The 16,796-nt window shown below is 39.2% G+C and overlaps 2 protein-coding genes across 2 annotated transcripts; one reads left to right on the top strand and one right to left on the bottom strand.

Annotated features, from left to right (window-relative positions):
- Positions 1-488: 488 nt before the first annotated feature.
- gabrr3a (gamma-aminobutyric acid type A receptor subunit rho3a) lies at positions 489-9,245 on the bottom strand. The gene is made up of 9 exons (XM_046410772.1): positions 8,295-9,245; positions 7,554-7,666; positions 4,970-5,037; positions 4,656-4,879; positions 3,974-4,056; positions 3,084-3,221; positions 1,730-1,882; positions 1,265-1,458; positions 489-1,117 (listed from the first exon to the last, which is right to left on the bottom strand). Exons 1-9 carry the CDS (start codon positions 8,432-8,434, stop codon positions 815-817), a joined length of 1,416 nt encoding a protein of 471 aa, XP_046266728.1. The 5' UTR covers positions 8,435-9,245; the 3' UTR covers positions 489-814.
- Positions 9,246-11,435: 2,190 nt separating this feature from the next.
- On the top strand, positions 11,436-16,638 carry hhla2a.1 (HERV-H LTR-associating 2a, tandem duplicate 1). Its single transcript, XM_046411486.1, has 6 exons — positions 11,436-11,618; positions 13,200-13,520; positions 14,700-14,975; positions 15,074-15,400; positions 15,495-15,602; positions 16,307-16,638. Exons 1-6 carry the CDS (start codon positions 11,546-11,548, stop codon positions 16,636-16,638), a joined length of 1,437 nt encoding a protein of 478 aa, XP_046267442.1. The 5' UTR covers positions 11,436-11,545.
- Positions 16,639-16,796: the final 158 nt, after the last annotated feature.

Genomic DNA, 16,796 nt, shown 5'->3' with positions numbered 1-16,796 from the left:
TAGCAGCAAGTAGTTGGTAAACAAAGTAGAGAATTCAGCAGCTAAGCAAGATATTTCCCTCAGGAGTTTATAGAGCACAAAAGCAGTGCTTAGCAGAAACTAAATATTTGACTAAAACACAACTGCATACTGTGTATCTGTTGAATGTGTAAATATGCAGCTCTAAGTTGATACCTTCTAAGTCAACTTTAAAAGGTGGTGGTACTGTGTCACTGAAGTGTTTACATCTTGTTTCACTGCCCCCAAGTGGCCAAAAAAATCAGCTGCTGCCAGTACTCAGAAAAAATGGATGCGAAAGTAAATGGAACATCTAGAATTTAGAAAAAAATTGTTTTAGAAAAAATTGTTTCTAAGTCTGGCACATTTACATCATTGATGTTGATGTTAAAGTTAAGTACAATAAAAAAAAATGTTTAACTTGACACACATCTTTAAGAGCAATTTTTATTTTTCAAGATGTTGTACGGTAATTATACAATTAGATGCTTTGTGACCAATAATAACAATAAAATATAATCCTAAAAATGTAAATATATTTGTTTGATTGAAACTTTTCCTCTTAGAAAACAGGCATGCTGAACATACACTTAAACATCCGCACTAGTAACAGTCATTCAATGCAGCAACAGATCTCAGATTCTCTCTATATTACAACTGCACATTTGTTTGAGTAGAAGACATCATACAAGATTTCTATTCCCATCAGCAGACGCTGTGCAAAACTTGAGCTTAGTGCAGCCTGTGTGTGTTACACTGTGTAATGGTGAAAATGGTCAAAACTGAATCCTCTCAGTTCTGCTGCATATTTAAGGTGCTATGCGTACATACTCCAGTAAATGATGTTGAAGAGCAGGTAGGCCAGGGGAAATATGACTCTGGAGTAGGAGTCGATCATGTAGCTGTTGCTCATTATGAAGCTGAGGTTTTCTTTCAAAGGGTGCTTTCGGCGTAGCCTGGTTCCTTCCATGGGTGCAGAGACAGTAGAGTTTCGAGACTGGGTGTTTCTCTCTGTGTTAGGGGTGCTGGAGACCTCTGGGAAAGAAGTCAGGTCAATTTCATTGTCATGGAAGCAGCCATCGAACGCCATAGCCTGGGTGGCATTGTAGGAGTTGGGGATCTGCAGCGACAGAGGCAGGACAGAGGAGAGTTAGGCTTTGAGGTCAGCGAGCTCCAGATGGCAGACAATGATTTTCTGTGGGTCAGACACGCGTCACATGGGATTTAAGGAGACATTCAAGGCCACAAAAATCTGAACATAAATGACCTTTGCTATCTTGAGCTTCTTCATCTCCTCCACTGTGGTGAAATAGTTGACAGCAGCGTACTCGATGACAGACAGGAAGACAAACAGGAAGCTTGCCCACAAATAGATGTCTACGGCTTTGACGTAAGACACCTGTGGCATGGAGGCGGAGACACCAGTGATGATGGTAGACATTGTCAGAACTGTAGTGATGCCTGCATACAGAAAGTGCCAGCAGAACACACAATGTCAGTTTGTCAGTTGTCAGTTTCCTGACAAATAATATTCATCGTTTGGATAGCTTATACTACACAGGTAAATGCAAGATACCAAATCAAAAACACCATCATTCTAGTTAGTGGTGCAATAAAATGCTCAGATTGCATGCTAACAACTACAGCTGTGTACAATGCAAAATGTGTATTTTTGTAGGATATTGTGTATTCAACAGCTGTGAATGGCCATATGGACATGTGGCCACAGTACCCAGAGAGACACGGGCAGGTACTGCCCTCCTGTCTATCCAGAAAGACACCCAGGACAGCATCACCATCAGCATGGTGGGAAAGTAAGTCTGAAGCATGAAGAAGAAGATATGCCTCCTGAGAATGAAGTTTATGTAGAGCCGATTGTACCAGCCTGAAACAGAGACAAACGGACATGAAGTGTAGGAAGGACAGGCAGGATGGGGAGCAGGCCATTATGACTGTGAGTGGCAGCAGAAAACAAGGCAATCACTTTGGGGAAAAGTTGCAAAGAACACCTGCACAGGATTGTGCCAAGTACAAGATGGCGTCTACAGAAAGAACCTGGAACTCAGATGAGAAAGTAATTATTTTCTGGGACAGATCTGTCTGGAGCTGGAGTTATATAACAACCTCTTAGAGACGATAGGTCCCCACAAGATTATTTCACAGAGAAGACAATCTCCCTGGCCCCCTTTCTATCTTTCGCAGAAGCAGACAGCATTTCAAAAAGTGGGCTTAGCACTCAGTCAAACCGTTCCTGAATGCTAATGAAGCGTCCCACAGCAGAAATGTTGCATTAGATTTTAATGATGCACATGATGATTTCTTACATTTAAAAAAAATAAAAGACAATTAAAAAGTTTGAAAGGCTGAAACACTCAAAGATTTATTCAACAATTGTGTTTAATGGGACAATCTATCATGGAGATACTATTTCAGAATTTTTGCAAAGAATTAAATGTAATGAATAGAAATACACAGTGATGTAATAGACAGTCTGTCCCTGTTAAAAATTGCTGTTGTAAATTGTGCACTTAACACATGCACACATTGTACTCTTGCCTCACCTCACCCAGAGCCTCCAGCTGCTTATCTTAGGTTAGCTTAGCTTAGCTTAGAGACTTGAAACAGGGGGAAACAGCTTGCCAGGCTCTGTCCATGTAACACAAAAAAAACGTGTTAATCAGTGAGCTTTAGAGATCCTCACAGGTGGATTTTGTTACTAGCTAGCTGTTTCCTCCTGTTGGCTGCAGCTTCATATTGAGAAATATGAGAATGATATCAGTCTTCTGATCTAACTCTCTCTCTAAAGTAAATATGCTCATTTCTCCAAAGAGACAAACTATTCCTGTCACTTTCTTACAGGATAGAATCAGTCAGTTGAGTTGAGTCATTGAGGCTGAAGGGCTCTGAAAAGAAATTATTTTTGCACATAAGAACCTGAGAACATCAAGGGACATATCAGGTATATAAGTTTCATTATCTAAATCTTTATGTATTTTTTTATTTATTGTTTTATGAAATAAGGAGCTCTCTGGTTGTTCCCAAACCGGGTACAGCTCAGAGGGCCCCCAGGCTCCAACCTCACATACCAGTACTGCTGTAGAAGGCAAGCCCAAAGGAAGGCTGGAAGTCTTCAATAAAAAACTGAGAGAGCACGATCTCGTCAGTCCTTAATGAATCGTTCCCGTTCTTCCAGTAGAGCATGAGGTCATTCTCATTGTAAGCATCTTCAAGAGAGGAGAGAAGGGAGGGAAGAAGGAGGGAAGATGACACCTTCACATGTTGCCTCTCTTAGAAGATTTGGATGTTTTTCTCAGAAGAGAGGACAGAGCGCACAAAAATGGGTCTCACGACTCTCCTCTGGGATCAAGATCCATACTTAACCCAGATAATAATTTAAGAAAAACAGAAAGGGAGGTAAAGACAGAGAAGCTAGCTAGAAAGACAACAATAATAATAACAATACTACTACTACTAATAATAAATAATAACAATAATAAAATAAAAAAATCTAACTCTATTGTCAATTATACTGGAAGACCATTGGTTTGATTGAGCTGGTGAACATTTCTAATTTTATTTCTTTTATTTATTCAGTATTCAGTGCTAAATAAAGATGGTGATGGTTACTGTGTGTTTAAAAAGAATGTTTGCACTGCGAGCTGCGAAGTGTGTTTCTTTGTCCCGTCAGAACAATGACAAAAGATATCCAGTAGTATTATTGACCAGCAGCATGGATACTGTTTAATAATTTAGTGAGCTCAGCTGTATCAATATCCAGTGCCTTTAAATTACAAATCAGTACAGAGGTTGTGTAACATGTTTCCCAGCAAAACATGTCAAGCAAGCACATGATGTAAAGTGGATTTTTGTACATGTTTAATGCAGCTGAATAAACATGATTCCTATTAAAAACTGCTTTTGATACCCTATTGGGTATTCACAGAGAACAAATCCCCAACTGTACTTTGATACTCACAGCTTTCCAGCTCCAGAGAGCAGTTCTGTGTGTCCAGAGGGAAACTACTGAAGTCCATTGAGCAAAGTGCAGTCACAGTGATCCTAAAACACAACTTACAGTTAAAGAAACACTCACCTCACTCAAACAATCACTCAGAATTCAGCTGACTTGAAGAGAATATGGCTGCGTAGATTAAGATTGACATCAACCGACTGACGTCTAAAAGCATACAGAACAAAACTACTGGACAGATTTTTCACGGTCAAGATGTTGACGGTGATGTGAACCGATGTGTTCGTTCAGTAACTGAGCCTGACAGGCTCCATGGCTGCAGCAAGCTGTTAGGGATGACGCCATATTGTCGGCATCTGTGTGTGAAATGGATATGATGTAGTCTGAAAGCTTACTGGCCACCCTCTGACATTCCTCTCAAGCTTTGCTCATTAAACCTTGCAGTAATAGTTGAGTGGAGTGTTTCATATCTTCAAAACATTTTAGTAAATCACGACTCATTAAGATTTCTAAGCGCAAAGTTACTTTTAGAGATATCTTGAATTTACATGCCATAAAACAAATTCATATTCTCTTCAATATGGGCAGCAGGTTTGCTGCTATAGCCATTCCATTCCATTCCATGACCAGTAGCTTGTGGTGACTAATTTTATGAGACACATTAAGAAACATCTTTCTTTTTTTTTACCTGACACTGTAGAGGATGTTGCCATCAGGATAAACCCTCAGCATTATGTTCTCCATGGTTGTGTCATGGATGAAAGAACGCTTAGAGTGGACAAAGAACACGTCAGGAACCCAGATCTTCTTCACAAGACGTGCATCGAAGGTACGACTCTTGTTGCTGCTGGAGGGGAAGGCCAAGCGATCATCCTGCCAGTAATGCCTCAGGTACAAGGTCATGGTGAAGTCCTGGAAAACAATCAAACAAAACACTGGTGCTCAGGCCCAACAGAGACAACAGGACAGCGTTAAGACCACAGAAATCCTGGGGGCACGTACCATGTTCACTTCAGATATGCTGTCGATGCTCTCCACCTGGACATCGATGCCGACAGGAATGGCTGAACCTACAAAAGATCATATCTTGTAATATATCAGCTTTTACGGTTATGTCACAGGCTTCATGAATCATCTGTCTGCCCATCTGCGAGAGATTATATACGTGTAAATCCCACTGCTGAGCTATAAGATAAGCCACATCCTACAGATGACAGAGACAAAAGGTTAACTGTCAGGATGTCGGCTCTTAAAAAATTGACTCAACTTAGTGTTTGCATTTTTTGATAAACAGAGTATTGATTCATCAAGATCTAGCAGCTGTACATAACTGACAGATAATGGTTCATACACACCACCTTAGGTGAAGCGATAAACTGCGCTGCCCTCACAGGAAGTGCAAATAAGATGCTACAAAATACTTGAAGGGTTTATAGATTTATCTCCAACCCGTAATCAGCTTTTCATTTTCTGGATGAGCTTTAACTAACCAAACGGTATTATGAAATTCTGAGCTGGGAACTGTTTCAGATACATTATTAAAAAAATAAATAAATAAATAGATAAAATAAAATAAAATAAAATTCTACTAATTGCACTGCTGTCTCAATCTGGAACTATATCACCTTATGAAACCATATAGAGTGAGAACAGTTGTGTAATTGCTTTACTGAAGACAAAACACTAACAAATTCTTTCAGTATCAGACAGGAAAAAGATCCAAAGCTGATTTTATTGTATTTGTGAAATCTGGCTATTAATACTAATATCCCTTGTGTCACGTGGTTGTCAACCTTTGCAGATTAACAAACCACTCTTTTATGTTTAACTTTTTATTTCAATTTGAGTCTGAGGCCTATTCCAAATAACCCAAATAACTCAAACCCACACAAATACTGGCAGAAAATGTACAGAAGAGTCAGAGCCAGCAGCAAGCAAACCTTTTCTTGCTCTGTATGGCTGTGTTGCATGTTTCAGGTGATAATAAAAGAACAGTCAGATGATTACTGAATGAAATGTTGCAACAAAGACCCAAACATTTGCTCAAGAAATTTAAATGTTGCAACGCTATGCTAAATGCCACCATGTTTTACACAAATATCCAATGCAGCATATAATAAGCGGATTGGTTTTTATGTCATCGTCCAGATGCAGAATACTGTAAACGTATGATGTGGACTGTAAACATCCCATTCTCTCTGTGCCATTATCTAATGAAGGCAAGCACTCAAAACCGTCAGTGTACTATAACAATAGCGTAGTGAAGTGGGAGGGATTATATCGGGCATCTAAGGTCCTGGCAGTCATCTTTTGCAGTGTTAGGTTCACAGTGGCCCTTTCAACTGTTTGATGGGCATGAAACTCCAGTATCCATCCATCCATTTTCTATACCGCTTATCTGTCAGGGTCACAGGGGAACTGGAGCCTATCCCATGAAACTCCAGTATCAATAAACACAAATCGCAGGGGAAAGATATACCAAATATACTTTCTATATATTCAGTATATGCTCTGCTCCGAGGTTTCTGCCTTCTAAAAGGAAGTTTTTCCTCGCCACTGTCACCAAGTGCTTGCTCACGGGGATTTTGCTGGGTCCTTCCATAAATCAAATTAAAGAGTTTGGTCTTGACCTGCTCTAATTAGAAAGTGTCATGAGACAACTTTTGTTGTGATTTGGCACTATATGAATAAATTGAATTGAACTGAATTGAATTGAAAAATACAAGTACAAGTACTGTAAGTGCAATGTAGAGGTAAGACATTGACTACAAGAAGAAAGACAGGACAAAACATTCCAACCAGGTATTTCTGCTGGAGCTGGAATTACAGTCATGACTCACTGACAGGTGATAGCTGATAGTTAGAGTCAACTCAAAGAGTCTTCAGACTGTTTGGAAGTAAATTTGAAATTCAACTCTGTCATTTTAAACAAAATGGGATGAGGTGACACAGCCAGACAGAAAGTCGGTCACAGTTATTGCTCTCAGGACAATATGTACCTGTAGATGTTTTCTGCAGTGGGTTTTGTGTAAGAATGAATATTTGTGGTGTCACATGGTAGAACTGCTCTTGCAGTAACTCTGGAGGTCAGAGACAGTTTTTACTTAGGGTGTCTGCTGCATTCACAGGTTACAAAGCGTCTTTCAAGAGTGTTATAAGAATAAAACAACTGAGAGAACATTCTCAGAGTCTACAACCCTTTCTGATAAAATAGTAGCCTTCAAGTTGAGTTCAAGAGGAAATTGGAGCTGTTCTTTGAGGCAGAGGGATAATACCAACACCCCCCCCCCCCCAACAAAATTATGTACGCAGCTTAGATTATTTTATCTGTACTACTGGCTGCAGTCATTGTCTCACAGAGCAGACGATCTAGGTCACCAAGGGTTTTTTGGGAGGCGTAATACCAAAGACAGCACAGTAACCTACATTAACCTTACCGAATTGCCAGGAAAGCACATGGTTATTAAAAATAATAAAGGACAATAAATGAAAGAAAGAAAGAAAGAAAGAAAATAGATAGATAGATAGATAGATAGATAGATAGATAGATAGATAGATAGATAGATAGATGAGTGACGTGTCTTACCTCCAAAGCCTGGCCTCATTGCAAAGTCATGGTCTTCAATCCGAAGCAGCTGCTCAGATTTAATGAGCAAAGACTTGGTGCTGTCCAGCTTTTTCATCTTAAGATCCACCCGCCTGAGAGGCAAAGAGAACAGATAACAGCTTGCATAGAAACTCTTTCTCTGTCTCCATCTTCCTCTTTCTAACACACACTTGAAGCAGAGCTGACATCTGGTTGTGACGGTTAATTGGATTATAGCATTTGATTACAACCAAAGGCCTTGGTCTGAAGGAAATGAAAGTTCTTTTACTCTGAGGATATTGACACTGATCTGACACAGCCGTAACTGGGTCGGACCCAAGTGGGCCTTACAGCTTTGTCTAATGAGTTGCCTTGCTCCTGATTGTTGTTATTTTATTTATTTATTTAATTTGCTCTAGGAGGCCCATCTGTCTTCATTGTTTTCCTAGAAATTTTAATGAAAAGATAAGTGTGATGTCAAAATATTTTTTCATTCACCAATTACCAAGCGACACCCTTATCATCAAAGGGAAAGTCGGTCAAAAGGAATAGATCACCTTTCACCTCATACAATCCATTCATCTGCTCTTACCTTTGCAGTTTGATGATGGCACTGTAAAGTGGCTTGTGTAAAACCTTTCCTTAAAGCCACACAGTTTAGCTGCTAGATGTAAATTTAAGAAACAGCAAAGGCAGTTTCACAGTTACATAAGTCAAATGAGAAATCCCACTTTGGCTCACCCTCCATGCTTTTGTTTGGTGTTCTCTCCGAGGAACTCCTTGTGTCTCCTCTTGTTCGGGAATTGGCTGCTGTTGAGCTGGGTGACAGGCCACAACCAGGCCAAGCACATCAGTCTTAAGGCCAGGAGGGCCACTCTCATGGTTATGCTGGAGCTGGGAAGATGAGAGGAACCCAGACGTTCCTCCCACTACGTCAGTGTCTTGCCCCGGAGGTGCCACAGCTGTCCCTGTCCTCTACTGGCATGTCCATGTGGCTGCAGTAGAACTCATTCTGCCTTACCGCGCACGTTCCCACCTACCTCTGCATTATCCTGCTCTTTCATCTCCTGTAACATGGTGAGCTTCAGTCGAGACATCCAGTGCTTAGCTCCAGTGCACAGGCATCCCCCTGGTTGAGTTTGCTTGTCACTGTGCCATCCCTCTGCTTACGTCTCCTGACACAACATGTTGCTCCGACTGCCCACTGTCCCCACCCCTTGATTTAAAACCAAATATCAATTTATTCCTATAATGACAAAGGAATACCATTAATTCCTCCCTAATCTTCTTATCTGTGGTTGGTGAAATCTTTCAGTAACCTACAAACTGGTGGCAGCAGAGGGCGGGGAGGGGGATAATACAACCAACAGTTTCATCATCATTCTGACCAGATGAAAATAAAAAAGCCTGTAGCCTACTTTTATGCACTGCTGGATTTTCCCCTGAATTGCGCATGATGTTAGTGGGAGGATGCAAATGATCCCATCGAGAGGAGACAGATGCAAGCATATGTCTGGGCCACATCTGCAAAGGTTGCACTTATGGCTCCTGAGCAGATATCATTCATAGGGGAGGATGTTATTCCTAAAGCGGGGGTTTAGAATGGTCTTATTGGAAAAAGGAATAAGAATGCAGTCAGTGTTTGCTGTTTACACAAATGCAAAACAGCATCATTCATAAAGTCAGCTTAGATTTCTGATAAAGGTTTTGAAAAAAGGTGGGCATGTGCACTGAACTACACACTCCTTTGTGATCCAGCATTGTGGTTTAGATCTTGTTAAAGACTACATGTTCTACATTCATTATGGACAAAATAAAGCCAATTCTTTACAATAAAATGCAGTCTAGTTCAACCACAAAATGTACTGTAATACTAAACAAAACAAAACAAAAAAATCAGAAAACATTATGACATCTTAAAAGCTGCAGTTGTTGCAGCTTGCCAAACTGCAGACATGGTAATGATTATGCTGCTTTTTAGCTCCTTCCTGCAAATGTGCATATATGCATATGTTTATAAGACGGGAAAGCCACTGTGAACACCCAGACACTTCCAAGCTGGGGATTCAAAAGCCATCAAAAAATAACATTTAGTATTTCCATATTGTTCTAAATGCTGAGGAACTAATGCTTTTAACTGCTGTGACATCACTTGCTGTCCATATAAAGTACATCTGCAGCACACTGTATGCTGGTGTGCATTCAACATGGCATAATTTAATGTGCTTATGGTTTATGTGTGTCTTTGTGATCTATCAGTGTTGATATATTGCACAATACACATACAGCAGATTATCTTGAGATCTGAGAATGATGGGAGGGTAAACTGCTGAGGCAATGGAAATGATGAGAGAAAAACAAGCTTTAATGTTGTAAAGTTTTAATGACAAATTTAAACCAAGGAAGAAGCAAACAGCAGAGAAAGAGAAACTTCATAAGAATCAATGATGGAATCAAAACATGGGCTGCATGACTCCACTCTAGTGGCATGGTTCCTTTAATCTGGGATTAAAGTTGATTGAGGACAGACATGAGCATTGCCATCTTAAAGAATTACGCACGTGGACCTTGGTTCTCTTGCACATGTGACCATACAGCATCTGATCTGGGGTCATATCATCTGTGCCCTCTAGAGGTCATCATCTGTCAAAATATGCATTGCACATTTTCGTTGATGAAGCATTTATGCCACCACATCAAAATAACAGTATTGTCATATAGATCCCAAACTTTCTCTAACTTTCTCTACCATCACTGAAATTGTTTTTGAGCTTAGTTGAAATCACAAATACCATCACATCGATCATCATCCATTTGCTATATTCTGTAATGCCTGCAGATCACGTGGGCCCGATGTCTCCCCCAGCTGGAGATGAACAGAAAGAAAATATACATATTTGAAACAAAAGGGTCAGTCATTCAGCTTTGGGACTAACAGACAAAACAGAGAGACCTTAGCCTGCAGTGATTTTGATTGCATCTGCCAGACAGCAGCTGAGTGGCAACATCACACGGACGAACCATGTGCAAAACTGCAGAACACCACAACACTACAAACTGTAGTACTAACAATGGTAATCTGACCAGTTATGATTATGATTGCATTTACTAATGATTATTTTGAACAGAAATATGTGGTTCCTATGTGGCTGCCTGTTTTAGCACATTATTTTACTGCATATTTTCATATCAATATATTGAAGGGACATTTTCACATTTCTGAATATACATTAGAATTACTACCTTTCACATTTCTTTGGTGTTTTTTTTTTTTTTTTTACAATTTGGTAACAGATTTTTCAACAGTATGTTCACCTTTTCTAACACTTTAGAATCAGCACACTGGCAGCCAGTGCGGATCCCTTTTCATTGCTTTTACACAAAATGAATTCAATTTTATAAAATGTTTTCTCAGTCAAACTCACCCACCATCAAATCTTTGTATTTGAACTCCATGTTGCACTTTTGCACATAATGCACATAATCCAAAATTGGTGCAATTTTGCACTACATCCATAATTAAAACAAAAATTACTCTTTCTCTTCCAGTCACACTGTGGTTGTCAAACTATTCCAGGCCTCTTCTGTGTTGTCTTGTTTCATTTATTCCCTTCATCATTTCATCCAGTTACTTTATTTACAAAATTCCTGTATTCCCTGTCATCATGAGGATATGTGGTGTGTATTTCTCCTCTCAAGATTACATTATTTTCTTTTTTAGATTGCAGAAATGACATGCACTGTGAATATGAAGGAGGAATTAGGTGTTACCTGTGATTTTATGCACTGTTTCCGAGAGGTGTTGTGTAGTGAAGTATTCACAAGGATGCTGGTTAAACGTTTACTCGCCTGGTTAATTAGTCAGTGTTTCATTAGTGTTAGGAAGGATGTAAAGTGGAATCACACAGAAACAGTTCACTGCACATCACACACACGTTTCACATGCTAAATACTGTTACAAGGAATCAACAACTCAGAGCATAAGTTCTGACATGGCGGAGACGCATGGACTCATGATTATGTTGCTTATTTTTTTGGAAACACTGCTACTGACAAACTCAAAAGGTACTGTAATACTTGACGTCTGTTCCAACGTTTTGCTGATGACACATTTGTTCTTAGCAAAGGGAATGTAAAATGAGATGCAAGGTTCAAGTAGTTACTGCTGTGTTTAATCTTTATGGAGTAGGAGAAGGCTGAACTGCTGCTGTAAACTGAGTTATTATCATTTTAACTTTGCAAATTCAAAATTATTATATGGCAAAAGAGAGAGGTGATAATCATGAGAATATAACTCTGATGCACTTCTCTCGAATGCTACAAATCTTTGCAACAAGCTGATAGAGAGTTTCTGTCCCTTTGAAAAAGAAGTTTTTAGGTGTATCATATTGTATCTGTGCACAGAAAGTCATTTCACTGTAGAAAGCACAAAGCGATATAATATTGTCTACACACTGATGACATCAATTTATTACTCGCTCATGTATGTAAAGGCCGGACAAGCCACATGGAGAACAGTTCCCTTCTGAGATCTTCCACTGAGCATTTTGAGTATCTAATAAACAGTACAGTGTACTGCATCTCTCCTACATTATTCACAATATGTCAGAAATAATTCTAAAGATCTGTAGTTGTCATCTAATGTAAGTTGTGTGTCTCTGAGCAGCAGTTGGGTTGAAGAATGACACAGAGCTGTTACGAATAACATTAGTTTGCTAACGATATTTCTCCTGCAGCATTAAACTCAGCTGCACTGAAAGTGTTATGCAGCTGTGACAGCTGCACACATCTGGGGAAAAGGGCCGAGCAGCGGCCTTTGGGTTGAAATGTGACTCTAAAGAAAAAAAAAATCTGTAAACAAACATTTCGGATGTTTATTAAACCATTAAACACAGAAGAGAGATAGCATTTCTCCTCAGTGCAGTTTCGGGTTGGTAAGAAACACCAGACATGACTGTGTTGATGAACTGAAAATTCCTCAGTCTGACACACTGTTTTGCTGTCGCAGCAGCAGATGTGTCTTTGAGGTCAAATGAAAAAATACTGCAGGCCTGAGTAGTGCAGCAGCAGTGATCTAATCAAAAACAAAATAGTGTAGTTTTTAGTTCATAATCTGGCTATATGTGGTAGGTAATTTTAAAACCCAGTCAGGTTGTTACATTTAGTATTTTTTGATTTTAGAGTCGGACATGAATATTTCATGAAATCTGTTGACAACCGACAGACTCTTGAAGATGACAAACCCCAAACACGGCCGATGTGGCAGGAAGAAGGTCACAAAAATGCTTGCAAGAATATGTTATTATCAAGGAAAAGGGAGGGAAATTATGGTTATGTTTCTTTTTTATTGTCATTCTTTAGCTTAAAATACAAATTCTGAAGCAGAAAAAATTAAAGGAATAAAATAGCTGTCAACTTTACAAAAATCAGTCGTTACTAAGATTTTAACCCCTTTTTAATACAGCAGTTCGTTATTTGATTTAACCTTCAAACCAATGCTAATTAAATGATTTTATCTAGCCTCTGGTCAGGCATAGCAATGTTTTGGATGTTAAATTGAAATGATAAATATATATATATATATATATATATATATATATAAATACAGTGTTCTTGAAACTTAAGAGCAACTTTGCCATCTCCAAGTCATATTGCCAGATGCCAACGTTACGTGTATCATCCCTGATGACTGCATCCTGCCTTGTAACTTCAGACCTACTGGGACAGTGGTGATCCACTGGTACAAGCAACAAATCCCTGTCCACAGCTACTACTACAACAAGGATCAGTTTGGACTCCAGAACAAGCACTTCAGCGGAAGGACCTGCTTGTTCAACTCCCACATCCCTCATGGCAATGCCTCCCTGCTCCTCAGGAAGGTCAAAGTTCAAGACAAAGGCAGATACAAGTGTTACACGAGCACACGGAAGGGCAATCAGGAGATCTTTGTTAACCTGGAGGTGAAAGGTCAGTACAATTTGAGAGAATTACATCCAGTGTTTTTGCTTATTTCGCTCTCTTTCTATAAGTTCCTTTTTGGCTTACGTCTTTGGTCAAAAATCGATGAAAGTGAATTCAGCACCGATGAAGGTTTGCGTGATGAAACGTCTCCATTCATAAATTACCCTCCAGGACGTGACAACAAGGTGGAACATTTTGCACTCTTTTTTCCGTTACTGCCCAGCAGATAGGCTCTTGTTTGTGTCTGAATGGCAAAGCAGTTGGAAAGCTGATACTGGCTGGCAAAGTTTGTCATGTTGTCAAAGTATTTGTTGTACACTTCTAATGTATTAGGTACACCTAGCTAATGCAACTCTTAGATTATAATGTTCAGAAACTAAAAGGTGTTAATTCAACTTTGGGATATAAATATATATATATATATATATATATATATATATATATATATATATATATATATATATATAGTAGAGGATTTAGCCTGAGGTGCTGTTGAACTGTAACTGAGCGTACTTCACAGTACAGTATTTTGTTTGCAGATATGGATGATCATCAGAGGATACTTCAGTATCTGCAAAATGTGTTATCTGAATGTTTTTATCTATTTTAACTGAATCAGTCAAGTCTATGTAAGTTTTACCTCTCTAAGTAGCCTAATTTTGATATTTACTGTAGACTTAAATTGAAATCAATACATCAGTATACTTAATCAGTGTGATTTAAAGGAAATTCAGTAGGTAGTATTAGTAGTCAAAATTGAGATGGCAAAAAAAATAAAATAAAATAAAATAAAATAAAAAAAAATTCAGTTCATCAAAATGTTTGATCAAAATTTTTCATGAACAACTAGATGAAAAATAATTAAAAAAAGCTTTAGTTTACAGAAGCTAACTTACAAGCTAGCTGTTCACTTGACTGTCCTACAATTGGTGTCTAGTTGTGCGGCTAATGTTGACAACTCCTACACAGATTACCAAACCAAAGTGCAGTAACTGCACAGTGGGATACTGCCCAGAAAGGTTTTAAATCAGTTTTGTACATGTCTTCGATTCTACTGCTTAAGTCACTGCTGCAGAGTCAGAAACAAAGTTGTTTACGGTATTTCTGGTCACCAGGGACACAGATGTAATCATACTTTATCTCCATTAAATGCTCACCCTATTGTCTTATCTGCTTTTCTTCTAGCTCTCATCCAGTCGGTGACCATGGAGACAAGTGATGAGATGGTCACCTGCTCCTCTCACAACATCTACCCCGTCCCTCAGGTGACATGGTCTACAGACCCCCCCTCTGCCCAGGAAGTTTTGGAAAATTCAACCATCAAAACCACAGACCACAAGGGTTTGTTCACTGTGGTCAGCGCGCTGAGGATTTTGGGTAATCGCCCCAACTATACCTACTTCTGCTCTTTCATTTCTGCTGACAAGACCCAGGTGTGGACTGCCTCAAGGAAAACCCAAGGTATATATCTGTCACATAATGACAGATATAAGGAGGAAAGGGGATGTTCTCCAACAAATAAAAGCCAAAAAAATATGTATTTACTGTGTATCTTTCAGATCACATAACACAGGATGATGGTCATGCACTGTCCATCCCGTGCATTGCACCATACAGTCTCCAGAATTTCTCCCTCATCTGGACCTTTACCTCATCCAGTGAGCCCACAGTCATCTTGAGATATGACACAAAGACCAAACACACCTTTAACATGTGGGAGGGTCAAGCTGAACTGGACCAGGACCTGCTTCTTTATGGAGACGCGTCTCTTCTGCTTCACAAGCCAGACACTGAGAAACACTCCGGTACATATACTTGCACCTTCTCAGGCCTGCAGAGCAAACACATCATTCAGACCAAAGTAAACATCACTGTTTCATCAATATGTGAGTATGTTTCTGGCAAGATGTAGACTCTAAAAATCCTGGAAATAAAACAAAAACAATTAACTAAAAGAAAAGTGACATGTCTGCTCTGCAGGTGTTGATGAGCAGAATGTACAGAGGTCGTGGTGGAGCACCGCAGCTTCTGCAGCTTTTTTCCTCTTCACCATCATTATTGCTCTCTCTCAGTGTGCAAACCAAAGAGGTATGTAAGATATTCAACTCATGTAAGGTATGCCAGTCTTTGTGATGAAAGGTGACTAAAACCTGCAAGTATAAATAGAGACATAACTGGATTCTTTAAATTCAGCTGGGTGGCCTGCTTTTATGTTAATATTATGACTATAATATATACTATAATATTATAACTAGAAAGAATTTGCAGGGAGCAACCCCCACCACATTAATCATCTTTAATTTTTAATTGTAGAAAAGTTAAGCTAAATAAAACTGCAGTAACAGTAACAGTCTTACTGATTTATGGAGATAGGATCGCAGTTCTGAAGTAACTCAGGCTCATGATCATTTGAAATGATGTTTTTACTGTTGCAGCATATATGATATCTGGATTTGTGTGGGTATATTGACAGGAAAGTGTGAAATCAATTCACTTACACCCCACAATGTGGTTATGAATGAAAATGCTACATGTTCTACTAATGGCCACATGGTGGCACTGTCTATACCCAAGCCCTATCTTTTCTCTAAGGTGATTGTTCACTGTATGTTACTAAAAACCAAAGCAGCAATGCAATAGTATGTTAATTAATAACTAAACACAAATAGGGCCCTAAACACAACTTGAATTTCATTATATACAAAATAAAGGTACAGTCCAGTCCCACATGTAGTACCTCAGTGTCTTTGTGCTGTCAAATAACTAATTTTGATTTTCTTTAACTGGTTCAGCAATGGAGACCAGAACTGCCTCACACAGATACAATGGGACAGGTTTTGTCGAGAATAGTCTTCACAAACATCTAAGCACCACAGCTTTATACATAATTGGACAACATGGAATTGAATGCAACAGACTACAGTTTGAAGCACTGGATCAACTGGCAGGCAGTACACCCAACACTGCAGAGGAGTGTACTGTGGCTTTACCACCAGGCACTGAAGTGGGACAGGAGGAAACAACAGTTGCATTACCTGTGGAAGGAAGTGATGGGCTGCAATCCAGCAGTCTAGAGAAGGATGGACTTGCAAACATTGAGCCTGATACCATAAATATCAAGTGATTAATCAATCTAGCCATGAATGTACTGCATGCATTGGAGAGTAAGGCATTGAAACTTATGAACTGCCTCCAGCAAAGAGACATATTCTGTAACATTCATCAAGAGCATGTCTTCATCATCTGTATACAATATCTGTATTGTATTCTGTGAAAGACTGT

This window comes from Scatophagus argus, chromosome 14, assembly GCF_020382885.2.
Source record: "Scatophagus argus isolate fScaArg1 chromosome 14, fScaArg1.pri, whole genome shotgun sequence".
NCBI lineage: Eukaryota > Metazoa > Chordata > Actinopteri > Scatophagidae > Scatophagus > Scatophagus argus.
This window is presented reverse-complemented; position numbering and strand designations above follow the sequence as displayed.